Here is a 20,508-nt window from a genome sequence, read left to right as displayed (position 1 = left end):
ATCATAACATTCATAAAAGCCTTCCATCATAAACACGTGTCTGCCTTTTAAATGGAAAAATAGTCACCAGGAAACCGACCTGCTGAGATCCTAGAAGCAGGAGCAGGAATATTACACCTCCAGGCTTTCATTCATTCGGGGCTCCTATGACTTAAGGGCCTGGCTCTCCAGGTCAGACAAAGGCAGGAGCGGCACAGCTGGCAGCACAGCTGCTTCACCCTCCTGTCTCCATTGGGAGCTGGAAGGGCTGCGCCCCGGAACAGGAGGGTAATTCAGACAGGCTGGAGAGCTACAGAACTCAGTGAAAATAAGAAGTCTTGGGTCTTTAATCACAGGAATAGCATTTCAAAAAGATCATGACAAGGCCAAGACTCAAATCTGTTTGTTTTTTTTTCTTTTAAAAATAAAGTGTACTTCAAAACCAGATGCTGAACACTTTCAGCTACTGTCTATTCACGCCAGATTTGAATTAAATTAGGAAAAAATCACCTGAGCCTATCACCAACCACTTGCTCTTTTTTCTGTGTTCTTAGACTCTTAATTTAATTTGCCCTATTACAGCAGGTAACAGAAGCAAGATTTTAAGTAGTACTGTTTTGGAGGGGTTTTTTTGTGTGTGGAATTTTTACTGTGCATTTCTAGAACACAGCAAGTCAAAACAGCTCAGCTTAAAAGCGATTTCAAGTCTTGTATTCTCCAGAGCTTCAATATTCACATGTAGAGTACGCAATATTATTTGACTCCTGTGCTTAAGAGGGTACAAATGTCATTTATTGATAGCACGACTAAACGGGAGGAAATGTCTATTTTGCATTGCATACAATTGGGTATCCTTGTCACAAAGACAATCAGCTGCCAGCCACATAATTAAAATACGATCAACTCCTTTACCTCCTATTTTTGATTGCTAGCACAGCTCCAGAGATCGGCAGTATAAGAGAAAAGTGTGACCACCTTTTACATATATGCACACATATATGCATGTATACGTATGTATGCGTGTGCACCTGCACGTAAAAACATTATGTTTAAAAATCTGTGCATCATTACACTCATTACATGTATTTAACTTCTTACTTAAGGAAAAAAAATACTAGCGTAACTTACATTTTACAACTATTCAGAAGACCTCTGATTGTTTGTGGTTTATTTACTTCCATTGCTGTGCAACATGCTGAAATACATCACAAACTGGAACAGGAATGTCCCACAGGGACAGATTCAATCACTAGGGGAGTCAGAATTTGAACTCAAAACCTTCTGCGTGTATCTGTCAGGCTTCCTCAGATCGCACTAGTTACAGTCTATGTACTGTGAAAAGATGACAGAATATCCAACTACCAACGTTTGTACCAAAGTAACAATTTGTCCTTCTGTTTTCTTCCCATTTGAGTTCATATATCTCAGGTCAATTCAATCTTTCTGAGCACACACATATTTCAAAACTCCTGTGTGTGATAGAATGAAGGATTTACAGCATCCTCTACTGACTTCAGCGACTTAAGAGGATTTTTGATTGAAGGACATATTTAAAAGGCTTAATATAGAAAGACAATGTCACTACTCGTTTTTAACAGCCAAACACGGCACCTCAGTTACACCTCTGCTGCAAGACGGAAAGAGAAAATATACTTGTTAAGCCATTCTTTGAGACCTTCCTCCTGCCTGCTACGCCGGTTTTAGATTGCATTTATTTCAGTCTTCCACTCCCTTTTCTGTTTGCTATTAACTATGGATTGCCTTGCTCAAGACCTTACCCTCTCCATTTCCAAATTCCATTTTATGTGCAATATTCTTAGGAAACGAGAGTTTCATGAACAAAATAACTTTCCTAAGCCACCTTTCTGAGGTGCTCTATCTCCTATGGTTTTGTCTTCCAGATGCCAGGGCCAAGCTTTGTATTCTGTGCACTGCACAGCACTGGACATGGCAGCAGAACGAAATAGTAGATCATTATAAAGATCATATTGGCAGTTTTTCCCCCGAACTTTTACTTCACATATACTGTTTCCTTTATTTAGCATCACTGAAAGAGACCGAGGTCGCGGGTTCGATTCCCGCTAGGTCTCCATGTGTTGCCTGGTCTAGTCGAGAGGTGGCATCTCTGCCCATGGCAGGGAGGTCGGACTAGATGATCTCTAAGGTCCCTTCCAACCGAGGCCGTTCTATGATTCTATGAAGTCAAAGCTCTCCTACTAGTGACAATGAAGTACGAGCGTGCAACCTTAGCTGTATGCACAACACTAAAAAGATAAACCAAATGTCCACTAAAGGTCATCTGGTTAAGACCTTAATTTCTTAATTTTTCCAGTTTCAAACAGGAAACAGCATCTGAGCTCAGGCATCTCAGGCTCTCCCCATGGGAAAGGTAGATGTGTTTTACATAGGAGAAACGAGGAGACTTGCATAACACTAAGAGGTGAATCAGCAACAAGTTTGGGAAAAGAGACAAACAGAAATGCTGACTCTTATCTTCCTGTTTCAATGATACAATTTATTTCAGAGAGATGAGAATTAAGATAAAAAAAATAATTTCTAAAAATTATTTATCTGTTGTGGACATTCAATTTTACTTTCAGAGATACAAATGGCTAGTTTATTAATTGAATAAAAATATCTCATAAAAATATTTTAAGAAAGTAGATATATATTTTTTAAAACTCTCCAAACATCTTTCTATGATTGGTACAAAACAAATACAAATGTGTTTCTGTATTAACCTAGAAAGCAAGTTGCATGATGAAAAACAATCTGAAGCAAACGTAGTATTTTCTTTTCAGAAGGCATGAAATATTTCAAGTAAGTCAGACATGACCTGCAAAAAAATAACTGGAAGAGTCCCTTACCTGCCGAGAGATGGAGCTGCTTGTAGGATCTGGCACCGCAGAAATAAGGTTGGCAGTGCTCTTTCTATGAACACTATTCATACCAGGCATTTTAGTGATTTTACAGGCTTTGCTACTAGAACTAGAGTTTTTACGTTTTTTTCCTTCTGATTTGTCAAAAGAAAGGGGTAGAGAAGACACTGCATTATGTGCTCCCAGGGAGTGGTCCCCCGAGTGGTGCACAAGAGAAGATACAGACAGATTAGAAGAGTCAATACTGCTTACTACCATGCTCATGTGTTTCACTGAGTCCGCTGAACTACTGGATAATGAAGTCCGTCCTGAGGGCTCCGATTTGGCACTGAGTGGGCTTGTTCCGTTATTCGTATTGTGCACAGACATGCTGTTATAGGAAGATGTAGCCTGATAGGAGTTCAAGGTTGAACTGGGGTTCAGGACACAGTTCTTTTTGTGGGACCCTGAAAATGAAGAGGAGGAAGATGTCTGCAAAGATAACGAGGATGACGACGATGATGACGACGACTGCGGCTTTTTCTTTTTGTTACTTGAAGACTCATCGCTCCGAGAGGACAGGTCTTTCACTTTTGAGGATTTGCTGGTTTTTGTTTTGGATGGCTTGTGGGATGGGGAAGGGATGACTGCTGGCACTGGTGACACAGCTGACGGCGCCTTAAAAGTTGAGTCCATGATACTTAGGCTTGCAGCCACGTGAGGAAAAGCTGTAGTGTGTGACACAATGGAATTCGTATCTGACGTCGTCACGAAGGCTGCGCTTGATAACATGGCTGATGTCATTATGTAAGAAGAAGAAGTGATTCTTGAACTGATAGGTGTCGAAGGAATATACACCGTGCTGGGGTTGCTGAAAGGCTGTAAGACTGATGCTGGGAAAGGAGTGGAGACATGGGCTGCTGGAGAAGGCATGGGACTATCTGCCGCAGGAGGAATTTTCCTAAAGAGAGAAAAAAAAACAACAGACGAAAAAAATAAGATATTTAGATACATAAAAAATTCCATCCCAGCAAGGCAGGTAGGAGAAAATTTCCAGGAAGGATCAACTTACTAAAAAAGGTAAAGCTAAAAGCTACTTCATTCTGATTTTGATTTCCATCCTACCAATCACATACGTTTTAATATTCACAGTTCAAAATCAGCTGTGCATTCTACAACAGCTTAAAAGTGCTTTTACTTGTGATTTTGTTTTTTCCTCTTTTTAAACTTCCAATTCCATTATGAGGTTCTTTGGGATTTAATATGAACAACAAAACCCAGAACACATGTGGTTTTTTTAACACTGTAAAGATTTAGGAAAACAGGATTACAAAGTATATTGTCATAAAAATTAACGTTTAAATGAGGCACATCAAATCTGTGAATGCAGCAGAGACCTAACAGAAGATGATTAGGTAAAGAACTATGCAGCACAATCTTCCCTATAAAATTATGTCACGGCACATGAGCCCTAAACTGTGCGACTCAGTTAACCAGCACTGAGCTACACTTCAGCACAAGTGCCCCTGTAGCAATTCAGAGCACAGTTTTACAATTTAATCACTTTATTACAATTTTGATTTCCTTCTTTGCTCTCCTATTTTACCAGACAATTGAAAAACGCAAATAAAATGCCTCATGGTGTGACCTACAAACATTCTAGTCACTACATTTCATTCGTTGCGTGTGCTTCGCTTGAATGTTCTGAGTTGTGGAACAGTTTCAACATCAACCTAAACTCACGGGTTAGATTTGATGAGGGCTGTAAATGAGCTGGTTTGGGGGGCTGTGGAGCACTTAATCACTGAGCTTACAGAAGAAAACTCATCCCTTTCCAAATGCAGTGTTATTCCCAGCAGCTCATACGAGAGCTGGTTAGAGGGGATTGACTAGGTAAGTTATTGATTGATTTTGCTAATATTGAAAAATGGACAAAATATTAAACGATGCCTGATAAGCTCAATAACTGATTGGATGCTATACTGAGAATAAAATCCCATTATATTACCTGTGAAACTGGCAAAACATATTCAAATTCCTTTCTACTCAGACATTATCTTCTATTAGTTTATCTAGTCCAGTGTTAACAATAAACTAGACTTCTGTAACATGTCTTGGAAAATTATCATGTGAGCTTTTCTCATTATTTAGACTAAAATTTAATTCACAGTTTAATCCTATTTCTCTTTGTTAAGAAGCTCTACATCACCATAACTCTGCCCATGTTATCCTCACTGCTGACACCTTCTCAGTTTCTAAAGGCTTACTCTTGCCCTCGAAGAAGGACAAAAGAGTGGCACTGGGTGTGCTGTTTTATCATAAATCAAATCCTAATTACAAGTATTCTCTCCTGGTATTCTTCCTACAGAGACTGTCAGGCAGAACGCTGCTTATGGCACAGTTACATAAGGGCTTACATACAGTCCACAGCGCCAGAAACGAGGAAGTCCTACTGCCTGGGACCCGCTACACACAGAAAGCTCCTATCGGCTCCACTCCTCAATTTACTTTTAAAGAAGGGCCAATAATTCTTACCTACCTTTTGGAAAGTACTTTGAGAACTAGGGATAAAAAAGCACTTTGTAAATGTTATTATCATTCTCAAAAGACGACCTTGCATCCCTTCACCCTTTGTCTCAGCTGGATTAGCCACACCTCCGGTGCTGCACCAGCACCAGTTATAAAACACCAGCTTTAGGCACAGCCCTGCTTGGGGAAAATGGGAAAAAATCAATCCAGGAGGGTTGAGGACAACAGGAGAATAAAAGAGGGGTTAGGCACCGTGAGCTTCCTGGGTTACTCAGACAAGTAAGTATGGATGGAATTCGTTAAAACATTAGCAATTACATAAACAGCTAGAATTTGGGAAAACATTTACAATTGGATTTAGTGGGAGCAGGATGAGACCTGTTTATTTCTCGTATCATACAATTACTACAGAGATTATTTTTGGGTTTTTGTGATAGTAGTGGTACCAGTGATACATTTTCTCAGATGCCTGAGTATCTTCTCTCCTGACAAACAAATCCAGTAGATAACAAGTTTTAATCTTCCTGTTTAAGGAAGCCAGATTAGTTTTATTTGTGGAAGGTGACAGACACTAGTTAACAGCCAAATTTACAAAGTAGAAGAGAGGAACCCCTTGCAGATCAAGCGTGATCTGTCTCTAAACAGACATGAAACTGACCCTTTTATGGCAAACCCAACTATTTCCAAACTGTGTCTCCCAGCACAGTAGCACTGTTATCATCAAGTTACCAGGTTAGTTAGACAAGCCAAGCTTTAGTGTTTCAAAAATATATTTAAGTAAATATCAAACCTTGTTTATCTAATGGCTGGCATCCAATGAATATAACACAGTCCTGATAATAAAGTGACATGAAACACTGCACTTTAGTGTCATTACACTGGAAGTAGAATGCATATTCTGTAGGAGAATACCCCCCAAAAATAAATCCTACCTGCAGATGCCATGAGCTTTTCAATTTATTTATTTATTTATTTATTTTAAATTAGCATCTTTTTCAGAAGCGCAGTCTGTTTTAATATATCTGCATAGGCAAACCCTATAGTGCTTGGAACCTGCTTATGTGAAATACAGGGGCTTCAACAGTAAGTAATCATCAAATTTTAAGACCCCAAAGCCAGTAGGGGCATCATAGACGAAAAAAAAAAAAATCATATTCCATCTTACACACAGTGTACTGAGTTCCTTGTCTGCCAACACGTATGTCTTACAGAGCAAAGCCTCAATGGGTGATATGGGTGTATGACACAGGTATAAAAATCTAGGCAGAATCTAACCGGTGTGTTATAAAATGATATGATATCAAAACATATCTCCAAACCCAGAAAACACTGAGCTTTAACGCTTTTAAGTAATGTTAACACAACTATGGAATTATTCCTTCCCATATTCAGAGGGACTACAAAAACAGTCTTAAATCTGGCAGAAATTTACATCAGAATAGAAGATTGTTCTGTTGTGCTGGATATTCCTTAACAGGGAAGAGAAAATTTGTACTCGGATTGCTGCTATGCCTTAATAGAAGAGGTAGTTTTACAAACGCTTCCCATGGAGTATTTAATTTAGAAGTTTTACAAAATTGAAAATGTTCAACTATACACTGAGTGTAAAAATCCCACTTACTTCCACATCTGTGAGTTCAAGTGTTTTTCGACCATGGAGTTCAGTGCGAATCGAAAATGGTCCCATCTTCTATCAAAGACATAGTACCCTCTTCCCATTAGGCGACTGCCGTACGAACAAAACTGAAAGAAAAGATATTTAGAGGTTGTTTACAAAAAAGCATTTCTATATTATAAAATAATTAGCATTTACAGATCAAGAAACACCTTCATAATTTGTACCATGCACATAAGACACAGCTAAAATGGTGGCTTTCACTATCTGCAGCATAAATTCTTTTTGCGTGATGTATGAAAGACAGGCATAATGTTTCAGCTTAGTGTAAAATATACTTCATACGTCACTAACAAGTCAGTTTACTATCAGGTACCTGTGTGTGACAGGGAAAGAATATAAATGCTGAGGTACTGGTAAGGAAGCAATTCTGGCTAATGATACTCTCAGAGCCTCAGAAAGACAGTTACACTGTTCTGTGCACATTAAATCTCATAATGGTGTAACAAGAATGAAAAAATATAACTGAAGAGGACAAAGGTGCAGTGGGAATATCTTTAGTATTTCAATAAACAAACAAACCAGTGGCATTTCAGTAGAAAAATAAATCATTGTCCATGGCACCTGTGCTACAATAGAACACCAGATACACTCTTCACAGGGTATGAAAACCATCTAAAGGAGTAGCAAATATTTTGAGAATTCTGCAGAGCTCAGGAGTATTTGCATCGCTTTCTCTGGAGAACTTCCTGCGAAGTCCTACTACACTGAAATAGTATGATCAGGAATCTACCCTTTCTTCAGTTCAGTCTTACTGATCTCACATTAAGTAGAGAATCGCTGCAACACCTATTTGTGGGAGACAAACCTGTTATAAATCATCCTCAGAAAATACGACAACTCTCCATCATGAAGGGTCCAGGTCACACAAATTCCATCCGAGAGCAGAAGCTACTGATGCACGAGAAAAGCCCCCATTTAAAGTACTTTTCCACTTAATGGACAGCGAGTGGAGACCGTAGTAGCTGTTTACCCTAAGTCTGTTTCACAACAGGGTTAAACAGGTTAATGAAACCCACCACCTAAGTTGATAAACTAGCCTCGCCTCCTAGTGACACGGATCAGTTACCACTAGGAGGTAGTTTAAGAAGCTGCTGCCTTTTCCCCATAACTGCTACCACCTAGCTGGGAGAGGGACTGTGCAAGGAAAAGAGTCTACTGTGATATGAAATTCAGCAAGTTCGCATGAAGCGACTGACACCATCTGTTCTGACTTCACGTTCATGTGGACTAAGAATGGCTGCACTATCAGCAACTGCTTCAGCTGAGCAATGCTGAGATTTCGGAAAGCAGATGAGTCGGTGGGATTTGCCTTGGCACAGAACTAGGATCCCAAACCAACGTGGCCACTGACAGTCACGCCTCGCTGGTAACGCCTGTAAAAGAACTGGCCCCACTTTGATTTGTTTTTAAATTCTGTGGGCACACACGTAGCGAGTCTTTAGTTTTTATTTCATAAGGCAGCCAGCAAAAACAAAGTAGAATACAAGAGTATCAAGGAAGCAGGAGGTTACAGCATATCATAGTACTACATGGACTATAATAATTCTTAGTTTCTGCATAAGAACCAGATACAGAATTTCATGTGACAGTCATTTTATGTTCAGCTCATACTTTTTCCTGCAGTCTGACAGCAACAAGTTCTCTTGCTCTGGGGAATACAGACAATGCTAGTTATCACAGTGTTCATTTTATTCTGCATATCATATGGAAAACACAGAAGTGAAATCTTCATTAATTTTATTCCTTGGCTCAATTTTGATGAGAACCAGCTGCTCGCAAGTTCAAGAGTTCTCCCATTGCTTCTCAGTTTGTACAGTGTAAACAAATCCACACTGCAGAGATAATGCCACCAGGCAGCTTTTACTACTTACAATGAAATTTCTCACTGACACGGGAGAAAGAGACAAACAGCTGCCAGAGAAGCACATACTTAAGCCACCACCAGAGCAGATGGGTTATGCCATGCTCTAGACTTTCCGTTTTTAGATGAATGAAGCAATAGCTTCTAAGTCCACGTACACTCACATAACTGGTATTAAATTGCTGCTTTAGACTGCAGAAAGCAACGAAGCACTGTAATAGCCCTTTGCTGCTGTATGATTTTCAGAACTATAACCAATTGCAAGGTACAGTTTCGAAAGAGCGATGACAGAAGAGAGATTATGTGTTCATATCACATTTAGAACAATGCAACTTTTCTCACTTCAGCAGAATTATACCCCAGTTGCATTCTACTGAGAGGAAAATCTAAAACTAGATCTTCTGATTTTCTGCTGCTCACTCTGTCATGCAACCTAGTAATGTTTGTCACATGCACCAACCAGTCTTCTCTTCCTATCTTATCCCATCCACACAATTCTACGTCGAATTTTCTGTTCGTTGTCTTTAGAATACAGTTTTCACAAAGCCAGGTCCTCAATCTTTACGTGTTTTTCCTAATTTACTGCTTTTTTCTCCCCTCTCTAATTACATAAGAATAACGGCAAGGCGTGCCAGAGACAGACACATACCCCAAGAGGTCTGGGATGGTGTCCAGAAAAATGACAGTCTAATTTCTCAGATTCTTCAGCTCCATCCGCTTCTCCTTCATCACTGGACAATCTGCTTGTTAAATCTCCTCCCATAGAAGGCAGTGGCAGCTCTGGTACGTACCCACTGTGGTTTGAGGAACTGTTGCTGTTTATGCTATTTGCAGATGATGGTCTAGAAAAAGAATGTGTATTTAAATCATCAGTGTTCAAAGGTTCTGCAAACTCACCTGCCAGAGTCCAGCGTCAAAGTAAATTATACCAGAAATGATCACGTAAAGAAGGCTAAAGTAAAAGATACAAAACATCTGACATTCGGTCTTGTCAGAAAGACATCATGGGTGACCATCAAGTTAACATTAGCAGAAGCACCTTTGCATTGCCTGAAATTTTAAATTTGCCGTGAGGTTCAGTTTCAGATCTTGAAAGAAGTATATTAAAAATGCAAACAAAAACCAGATGTGTAAAATCTTCCTACATTGCCTCATCACCAGCTATGAAATTGTATTTCATACCAATATCCCATGGAAATCTGCGTACTTAAAATAGTTAAGTGTTTAGCTGACACCTTCTACATCTAGATAAGTCAGTGAAATAAATGGGAGGACTTCTTACAGCGTGTAGGTTTTCTTTACCTTTGTCTTAAATCCAGTGAAACAAAGCAGAATGCTTTTGCACTGCAAGACGCGATGGTGCCTTGCCTTTCAAAAGTAGCTTGGAAACAAATGATATTAGAAGTGGGAGTCAGAGAGAATTCTCAGTTACAGTCTGTACAACCAAGTATATATGTGGATCTCTTAAGACTGGAGGAGTCGTCCTTGTAGAGCAAAATCTGAAGACAACCATCTTCAATCTCATGAATTTACACTCACAGCAGTCGCTGAGACGGTGGGCAGGTACCCCCCATCCTGAACCGAGCAGGGATTGCTCACCAATGTCCATCAGCTGGAACTAACCGCTGCGGCTGCTGCTGCAAGGGATAGATCGTACGAGCGCTCCTTGGCCTTCAGGAAAAGTCAGCCAGGTCAAGCCCAGCCACCACCAGTGAGATTGGGAAGCTTTGCCTCAGCAGAGCCGAGAGTGCTCACAGAAGCTCTAAGAGCAGCAGAGGTACAGGCCTGCTGGCTCCCAGCAGAGAGGCAGCGAGCCTTTTCCCTGGCACGGCTGCCTGCAAAACCAGACAGGGCGACAGAGCAGAGGCACTGCAGCAGAAACAGAGCGTAGATTGTACAAACACAGCACATGACTGATAAAATCCTCCTCCTCATGTACCTTTGCAGTTTCTTCAGCTGACTCTCACTGAATTGCATTTCAGCTTTGCTGCTTTGACTCGAACACCTACTAAAAACAATGTTTGCCTGTCCCTGTGCGCTCCTCTCTACGTAAGGACTGCATAAAGGCACTCCTTTTACAAGAATTATGCAGGTTTCTCATCAATTTACCCACAGGCATTCTTTCATTGGCCTTTCACTCAAACACTGTCAGGTCCACCTCTGCCACTGTATAAACAAAATTTCGTTATGGCTTGATGGACACACAGAAAATACTGGAAATGGCTGTCTAAGACTCAAGATAGCAAACGCAACAAATATCTTTTTAAAATAGGGATTCGTGCCCCTAAACGGGCATCCCATTCTGACCAAGGCTTCTGCAAAGAAAATAAATATGAAACAAAAAGCAAATACAAACAAAATTGACTAGTTTAGCTCTATCTACTCCAGTCAAAACTAGTACCAAAAAAATCCCCAAACAAAGAAACAAACATACGGGAAGTTTACCGAAGGATAATTAGAATCCAGTAGATCCAATACCTCAGACTAGTTTTTCTACAGGGATGTCTTTAGAAGTTTGCATTGTTTTTCTCATGACTGTTTTTGCCCTTTCTTCAAAACGAGGAAAGACACGCTATGGACAGTTTCAAATGAATAGTTTTAAGAACGAGCCGCTTACATTGCATTTACACTAAATTTCACCTTTTTTTTTGGAAGGCATTTCACTGCTGTAAGTGAAGTATTTGCAGAGAAAAATTCTACATAAGTGTGCAGAATTTCACCACTAATACCTACCCTGATTCATGTAAATAGGCTTTTATTCCCAAATGTGCCAGAACAACATGAAGGTAAACTTTCCGAATTATTACTGATCATTTTAGCCAGTTAATCTGAGATTCTGAGCTGAGGGTGGACATCACGCCTTACCTCCTTCTCAATCAGACCACAGGCTACCACGGACAGATGTAGGTTAACATAAGCATAGCCTATGTTCTACTGCCAGCAGAAAGTCTTACATTAGTCTGTTTTGCCATGCAGTAGTCTAAAGATGTACTGAATGTGTATATATAATAAGCTGTATGAAAGACTAAGTAACTTCCTACAGCACCTCCAGAATGCAACACTTCACGCTGGTGAATCGCTTACCTCGGAAGTACAGAATTTGGTGGTCTAGATTTTGCAGGAGATGTTACTTTAGATTCTTGCCCAGAGTTCACTGAGGATCCCGACAGAGAGTCTTGTGCTGGTGTGGGCTGGCTCTGATAGCTTTCCCTTGCAGATGGTGGATGCTCTTTGTCTTTTGCAACTTCTTTTTCCCTGGATCGAGCTTTGTGTTCAGCTAGAAGGATGTCAAACTGTTTTTTACGGCCTGGAACTGCTCGTCGATGATTAAGTGAATGAGTCTAAAAATAGGGTGGTTAAAAAGCATTTGTGTGTGTATGACATTGTTTATGAGTCCTCTATACTTCCGATACACCACAACTCTAAAAGATAAAATCTACTTCAAACAACTTTAGCCACAGTTATGGAAATAAAGCTCTTATTCCACGTTATCTTTGATAATTTATGAAGCCATTCTTAACAAATGCCAACACCAGGGCAAAAATTACTTTTTGCAACGATTTTCACAGAGTAGAGCCTATTGACTTACCTTTTCCAAGAAAGAAAATATAATTCTGGTAATTTTGAAATACCAAGAAGTAAAAACACTGCAGTTTTTAACTTACAATGAAAAATTGATTTCATTGGATTGAAAAATGCAAATACATTTTGAAGCGAATTTAACTGATATCTCTACTGACAGGCAGCACATACACATACAGACATTAATCATAAATGTCTTACATTGCTGCTACTTTTTGCCACGGGACTTAATACTATCACAAGGGCAGCCCCCAATTAATTTATTATGCAAAAATCGTGTTAATTTTTTACAAAAAATGCACTATACTTCAACATTGCTGCACACATGGACCAAAAAAAGAGCATTTAAAATAACACTTGTGCTTGTACATGAAACATTAATGCTTTCTGCATAACAAAATGACAAGGAAAAAAAAAGAATCTTTTTAGAAATATCAGTGGAATAATGCAGATGCTCTGCTTCAAAGAAACAGAATTACTCAAAAGAATTACCTGAAGACAGCGTCTGAATACCATACCCACTGTCTGTAAGACAGGAGCAGGTATGACCTCTCAAACTACTGTGGTAGGATTTAAACTATAACAAAGCATCTGATATTTTATCTTCTAAGAAAAAATACCTTGCAGGTGAGCGATCTTGTGCAAGGTTTCTTTGTTTCAGGATCCAGTACTCCACAGTGTTTATTTGGGTCAAATTCTCTTTCTGTTTGATGGGCGAGTGGGTAGAAAAAGGAGAAAAAATATATTAGTATAGATATTTTAACCAGAGTAGCTGTAATTTTTGCCCCACAGAACTTAATTCAACCAGGCTCAACTGGAATCACCGATCCCAACCCCATCAGCCCATAACAGTGCCCCATGTGCATCACTCACACTGTTGTGCATTTTCTGGTCCTTACACATTTCAAACTATTTAGAGCACAATTTCAGTCACAGACTTCATAGAAATGAGTCTGCTTACAGAGCTGTGCTCAGTAGAGTAGCCTAAAACACGGGACCAGGCCAAATACCCACGAGGTCATTCCCTCTCTCACGCTGGCTCCCTCAGAGGCTGTGAAACCCAGCATCTGCGAATCCAGCTTCTGAGCTTCGAACAACATTTCTTTGACATAACTCAGAAACTCCGAGAAACTACCTGTGGTGTTTCAAAAGTAAATGCAAGATTACAAGTGGCATGTTAAAAACAAAATTTATCTAAATCTGTGCAAAAATAACGTGCATGTTAGTTCCCAGTTCCCCAAGTGAAGGGAGGCATGGAGTTTAAAGTTTGCAGAGATTATGAAAAAACCCGGCATTTACATGAGTTCTACTCATGATTAACATTAAAAGTGCATTAATATTTAATATGATGTATTGGCATATTTAATTTTCATTAATATTTTAGTATTTATATACCACAGTTAGCATCACCTCCTTTAGTTTATGTTAAGAGTAATTTTAGGGTTGCTCTACGGAGTTGCAACAAAACCATAGACATACACTTTTTAGTTTATGCTACCAAGAAAATCTACCATTATCTACGTTGACATTGCACATCCCCGTTGGCAGACTGGTTTACTTTTGTTTGATAATGGAATATAAACTATTTGCCAGAACCTATTTTAACTATACAGTGGTTTTACATTCAGATATAATAAACATCCTGTACTCAAATATAACATTTAATATGAAGATCTACAAAATCTTTATAAACAAATAAATCAGAGCTAAGATGAAGACAGCAATTCACAGCTATGTTACAATGTTATGACAACATCACAGCAAGCAGAACAGCTGGAAGAAGACAAGTGAGGCCAAGTAACCTATGTTAGATGACAACTGTCGTCCAGATATCACAACTACCAGCAGTTTTATATATTCTGCTGTGTAGACTTAAAAACGATAAAGCAAACATTAAATGCTGATGTTATCAACGTCTTAGCAGAGACACAGCAAAAAAAGAACTTGGAAAGAGCAGCAGGCACTGGTGGTTTTGGGTAAAACCTAAAAAGGGACTGAACCCCGTCTTAAGTAGTTTCTGTGGCAGTTTCTGTACAGTAGAACATCAACAGAAAAGTCACTGTGTATGACTAAATATAATAAACATTTTTTCCTACTTAAAAGATGAAAATGCACGGTCACGAACTAAAGGAGTTAATTACTCCTGAGTTTTGAGTGCATGATATTCCTATCAGTTTCCTGAATCACCTGCCTAAAAACTTTCAATGCCAATCAAAAAACAAACTAAATAGACTACATGGACTTCAAAGCATGCCTTCAAATGAAAAATCCTGAGGGTAATCATAAGGCTGTGGCACGTGTTATGAAAGCCACTAAGCTAGGACTGTTTGAAAGAGAGTCCAAAAATCAAAAGTGCTCCCCTTTGGGAGCATCCAGATCACTGCTTGTCAGTAAGAGCGTCCCAACCAAGAAGAACTTGCAGGACTGACGACAGCAAGGCCAGTTATTAGGAAAATCAACATAGGAAATTAGGAGTCAGAAAAAGTGGAAGCCTCCACCATTTACAGAACAACAAAATAACAAGCTTTGCCTGAGAAACAGAAAATGGTAAGCAAACAGGGAGCCACTTCTGGCTGAAGCACGTGGCTGTTCCAGAGAAATCATGAACATCTAATCGACAGCTACAGGCATGCCTGGTTTGGGTAACACATTAAATGAAGATTATCACTTTCTTATCAACAATGAAATGCAGCTTCTGACTACCTCTGTAAGGAAATGTGTAGCGTGAGAACCCCTAGACTCATGTGCACAGACACAGCTCGACAAAACTGTTTCCCCAGAACGGACTCCACTTCAGAGCATTCACTGTAACCTCACCAAAAGAAGAGGAAGGGCCGGAATGGAACTGTCTCAATCTCCTGCTTGCAACACAACAGATATTCTTGCTGTAAACTGGGCATCTGCACTCTTTGACTTCACCCCAAAGAGAACAAGAACTAAGGAAGATTTACGGAAAAAAAATAGTTTTTTTGTGACTTGCTACTAGGGAGTACTGTTCCACTTATGCCAGGCAGCTACAGACCGTCTTTTGTGGTTCCACAAGATGTTTCCTCTCTCTCACCAATGACAGTGCTCCTGAAAAGAGGGCAGGTTCATTCATCACTCAAACAACCACCAGCTCTCAGGAAAGAAAAAAAAAACAAAACCCAGCAAACCAACTTCAGCCACAGTCTGGGAAATGGAGAGTGGAGGTTGCTAAAAAGGAAAGAAAACAGATGTAAACTGGCCAGACTTATTAAGGGGCTTCAAAAATGAACAGCTGCACAGTTCCACAGCAGCAGAACTATGGGAACCTTAAACCCCCAGCCACCATCTCATTCTTTTAATGTGAAATGAATAAAATTTATGAAATATCTAAAATAATAATCTCCCTGACGTTCCAGGATCTTTTTCTCAGCCTTTGCACGGTCCTGTACAACAATGGAGAAGAATCCATCACAGTGACACACAATCTACAGGCAATTCATCTGCAGTGCTCTCAGAACATCCCCTGTTTGCATCATTGTGAAATTACTGTGTCACTGCATCAATATGTGAGGCAGTAGGAGCAAGACTCTAAATCTGGTAACGACAGAGAAGCTTTAAAAAAAAGTATCACATCCATGGGTTTGCTAACCATATAAAAGTAAACTCATGCCTGTCAGAGTGCTCCAACAGCCCAGCGCAGAAATTTCCACCAGTGAAACGTTCCTTAGCTTAGAAGATGCTGCAAGTGACAGCTGAGAGACAGAACAGTGGTGGAGTCACCACTACAGGAAAAGCAAGTTGGGCGAAGATCCTATAGACACGATTTTCCTTTACGAACACATTTCAGCAAACACTTGTACAAGTATCGCATACAGCCCTGTGGTGGTACAGGGTGACAGGAGGAAAACAAATATCTCAAACACAAAGATCTCAACACGATCAGTTTCAATTGCCCAAGTAGGAATTCAGAATTGATTAGCTAAATTAAGCACCTAAACCATTAAAGGAAATAATAAGTTAAAAGAAACTAATATTTTAAATTAACTGCGAAATATTAGAATAACAAATTGGATTTTAGCAAGTCAAATGCAAAGTTTAAAAGCCTAAGCTACTTTAATATTTTTTTTTGTTTTGTGGAATGCTATAAATGAACAACGGTTCTGTTTTCTCACACACCGCCCTTAACTAGTTGAGAAAGCAATCGGTGTGCTGAATCCTCTACGGCAATGGCGTCGTTCCATACCCCACAGAGCCCTAGCAAACACCTCGCACTCGTCTGGAATCAAGCCAAGGTAGCAGTACCTTAGGCTAACTGCCAAATTGGAGAAAATTAAAAAAATAAATCTGATATTCAGTAAAAAACCAGGGCACACTCATTAACTGGAAATGAAAGCGTTTATCTTGTACAACTTATACTTGGTTCATAACTAGCGCACGTTTAGAAATCACGTGAACCAACTTTCTGCCAGACTGACGATCTAATGCGGATCATGCTGCCATTAGCAAAATTCGCCTTTCAGCACACACAAGAAGTTCCTGCCCAAATCACAAAGTACTGCCAGCTGATGAATAGACCCTGCACAGCTTCTGAAGCCGCAAACTTGAGGCAGTTACTTTTGTTTAAAAAAAAAAAAAATCCCTCAAAACACTTTGTTTCTTTTCATTCAGCACAAAAGTATGTTTTCAGCTTTAGCAGGCAAATTCTCTGCTTGCTGCCCAACACCTGGCACGGGTCACCCCCAGGGAGCTCCACAGAAAATAATTCTTCCTCCTGATGGACCCTTCCAACAGAGCCTCTTTCCCCCTCGAAGGGGCATTCTGAGCTTTGGGGGCAGATTTGCCTGGGGACCCACATCCTCGCTGCTGCCCGCCCAAGGCCACACGGGGCTTTTCCACATTTAATGTCGCTCCCTCAACTCCACCGTCCCTCAGTGCTTAGAAGGATCAAGATCCTCATGCTCCCAACATCTTCACTCACGTGTGAATCACAAGGCGGGGAGGGAAGGGGAATTACGACTTTTAAGAATTACGCACCATTTCCCATATCTTCTTAGAATTTACCAGTATTTAAAACCAAGAAAGAAGAAAAAATCATTTCTTGACGGATAATCCAATGCCTTAACTCTCAACTGTTCAACTTGATCATGACTATACTAAAGCCACTGAACCAAGGCACTTCTCTTCTTTTTTGTTAATAAATTCAAATTACATAATGGCTCAAGGAAGCCTTCTGCCTTCTGTTTGAATGAAGTTACTTCCTTAAAAATTTATATTTGGCCTGTTGACCAGTTGAGAAATGCACTAAACAGTCTAATTTCAAGCTAACCAGAACGTGTACTTTGAAAATATTTTACACATGCTAAAAGTGTGAAAGCTTTCTTTTTCATATACGCAAGCTGGTATCTTACAATTGGGAAAAAAAAAAAAAAATCAACCCCAAATTGCACTCCAGCATTTTTCCAGTACATTGCTTCTGAGCTACAGAAATATTAATGAAGACAGACAGACTATTTCAAAAGACGAACTACAACATTACTCACCTGAAAGTCTTTTGTAAGGCTTGTTACTGCTTTTAGTGCCATTTTGGTGTTTCTTGTCTATTGATGGAGCTACAATTCCTTTACCGTTCAGAATCTTTTCTGGTGATGGTGGCACTGACTTGGATGTCAAACCAGATTTAACCAAAGCTGGAGCAGGTATGGTGGATGAAGAGGCTGAGGAGGAGGTGATGGTGGTAGTGGTTGCAGAATTCATTTTAACATTGGCACCATCTGCCTTCACTAGGTTAGGAATTTTCTCTAGACTGACTACTGGAACAGGAACGCTGCAAAGACACAGAAAAATCTTCGAGTTATATTTTTCTGTACCAAAGATTTACAGTTACTTAATCTCCTTCCACAGACACAAAAATTCTGATGCAAGTGACACAGAATCTTCAGACCAAACTAAAATTAAATACTTAGCACCATTACTGACTATTGTTCAATCAAATGTTTACACAACCAGGTATAAAGCCCAGCAATATAGAGAACTATGAAAATGAACCTCTGTATTTTTTTTAAGGTTCAATCCCCTACTATTCATAAATAAAATAAGTCTTTGGTATTACACAAAATATATGCCCTTTCATATATAGTCTCATGCCTTTAACACAAGCACGTATTACATATGTGTATGTTGCACTAAACTCACCATGATAATGAAGTAGTTTTCTAACAATATTAATATTTTTAAACAAACACAAAAATAATTCATTCATTCAGATGCGTCTGAGTAACATAAAAGTTCTCTAAACAAGGAAAGCCAAGATTTTAAGCAGAGAAATTTTAACAGCGGTCCCTTTAAAAGTATTACATTCCTTGATGAACTGAGCATTACTAAAATATGTTTTTAATAAAATTTTACAAACTTAAAAATAAAATTCCCAATATAATCATTAGCTCAGTTGGTCCTTTCCAGAATAAAGTTTGCAATAACTAATTTCTTCTAACTTAAATACCACACTAGCAAATGTTACCTCCTCAATCTGGCAGTAAAAAAGATTAAGACAAGTGATTTTTCACTTCCAACAGTATTGTAAGATTTCTAACTCCTGTCTGCACGAGGAAATATCATTGGTAGCTGCTTTTTACCTATCCAACAACTTCAAAATTGGATGTCTTGTGACAACTAATTAGCACACAATGTATAAAATTAAATGCCCCTCCATATTGAAACAAATCCGAGGGAAATAATATTAATTAAAGAAACTAAATTACTAAATTCTCAGAGCTTTAAGCCCCAGTTTCACTGGAGGCCACAAATGAAAACATCTCACGTACTCATTTCTTCCCATACACTGTCTGAAGAGTTGCTTTTGTCAAACAGTTGACTATCTGCCTTGGAAGCAAATCTGCAGTCAGATCACGCAAAAATAACAATTTTCAGACTACTTTTCCATACAGAGCAAACTAAAGAAACACAAATTTCCTTAAATACAAATGCAACGGTGATGTTTAAAAGTTGGAATAAATTCCCTGGCTAGAGCACGAGAGTCTCCTTAACAGTATTTCAATCTTTTCCTTTCCAAACTCCACAGGACGAGGCTAGCCTCCTGAGCGTTAGTCCCCAGTATGAAGGTGACAGTCAAGAAGGCTGTCCCACACAGTCAGGACTTCTTCAAACTCAGCAATTCCTTAATCTATTATTATTTCAAAGGTTTAACTTGATGTACATGCTTAAAGGTAAAATGAAATGTATTTATAACGAGTGCAAAATAACTTCTTAGGAAACTGTACTCAAAACCCAGCGTGGTCATTTTGCACAGTAGAGCAGAGCTCCTACAAGTGCATTCCTCACGTGATGTTTGTCAAACACACGACCGCTGTGAAATCAGTGCGGACTCTGCAGCGCGCTGACAGGCTGCAGCTCAGGTAAGCAGCTTCTTGCCAGCAATGGCTTTCCTCCGCCATTCGCAAGTCTCGCATTATTTCAGGCTTTTACATCGGAAAAACAGCACGTTCGCTGCATTCTTTCCGGAACGGTTAACAGGTGTGGAGCTTCTATAACCAGAAAAAGATGACTTTGAGACGGCATTCTCCACAGGACACCATTCGGAAACATCGGAAGCAGGGTCCAAAATAACTCGAGTGTTGACCTTCCCGGGCTAGTACAAAACCTGGGTTTCTCTGCAGCTGCTGCAGACGATAAGCGGAAAGTGCGAGGTGTGCGGCTGGAGCGGGCTCTCCCGTCCTGCAAACTTGTTAATCTCTGTTCTAAGGGTATTTTAACACAGAAAAAACGTACAAACAGTGATAGAAACAATACATACATAAAGCTACAAGGAAGATTTAGACATCAAGAAATACTCTGGAGCTGGAATTGAATTACATAAAGCTTCCACATTCTGTGTTACCATAAATACAGCCATCAGCTAGTCAGAACAGAGATCCAGCTGCAGTAAAATGTAGAGAACTGGCCAGTAACTGAGCAAAAAAAAAAGTCACTCACTCACAAAACCAGAACTGTGTTAAGTATTTAAATGAAATGGATACAAACATGGAGCTTATGAATGA

General features: G+C 39.5%; 1 protein-coding gene across 3 annotated transcripts in view; it reads right to left on the bottom strand.

The window, feature by feature from the left end:
• The window catches only part of ATXN7L1 (ataxin 7-like 1), a 41,212-nt gene that overhangs the window by 7,460 nt on the left and 13,244 nt on the right, over positions 1-20,508 (bottom strand). For all 3 annotated transcript variants that reach the window (XM_009878595.1, XM_009878596.1, XM_009878597.1), the window contains 6 exons: positions 17,995-18,278; positions 13,108-13,190; positions 11,990-12,246; positions 9,555-9,747; positions 6,988-7,109; positions 2,847-3,798 (listed from right to left, as the gene is read on the bottom strand). In XM_009878595.1, the coding sequence (XP_009876897.1) occupies positions 2,847-3,798; positions 6,988-7,109; positions 9,555-9,747; positions 11,990-12,246; positions 13,108-13,190; positions 17,995-18,278 (1,891 nt within the window). The remainder of the gene's footprint in view (positions 1-2,846; positions 3,799-6,987; positions 7,110-9,554; positions 9,748-11,989; positions 12,247-13,107; positions 13,191-17,994; positions 18,279-20,508) is intronic.

The sequence above is a fragment of the Apaloderma vittatum genome, unplaced genomic scaffold, assembly GCF_000703405.1.
Source record: "Apaloderma vittatum isolate BGI_N311 unplaced genomic scaffold, ASM70340v1 scaffold21541, whole genome shotgun sequence".
Lineage (NCBI taxonomy): Eukaryota > Metazoa > Chordata > Aves > Trogoniformes > Trogonidae > Apaloderma > Apaloderma vittatum.
The sequence above is the reverse complement of the archived record's forward strand: the minus strand, read 5'-3'. Positions and strand labels throughout refer to the sequence as shown.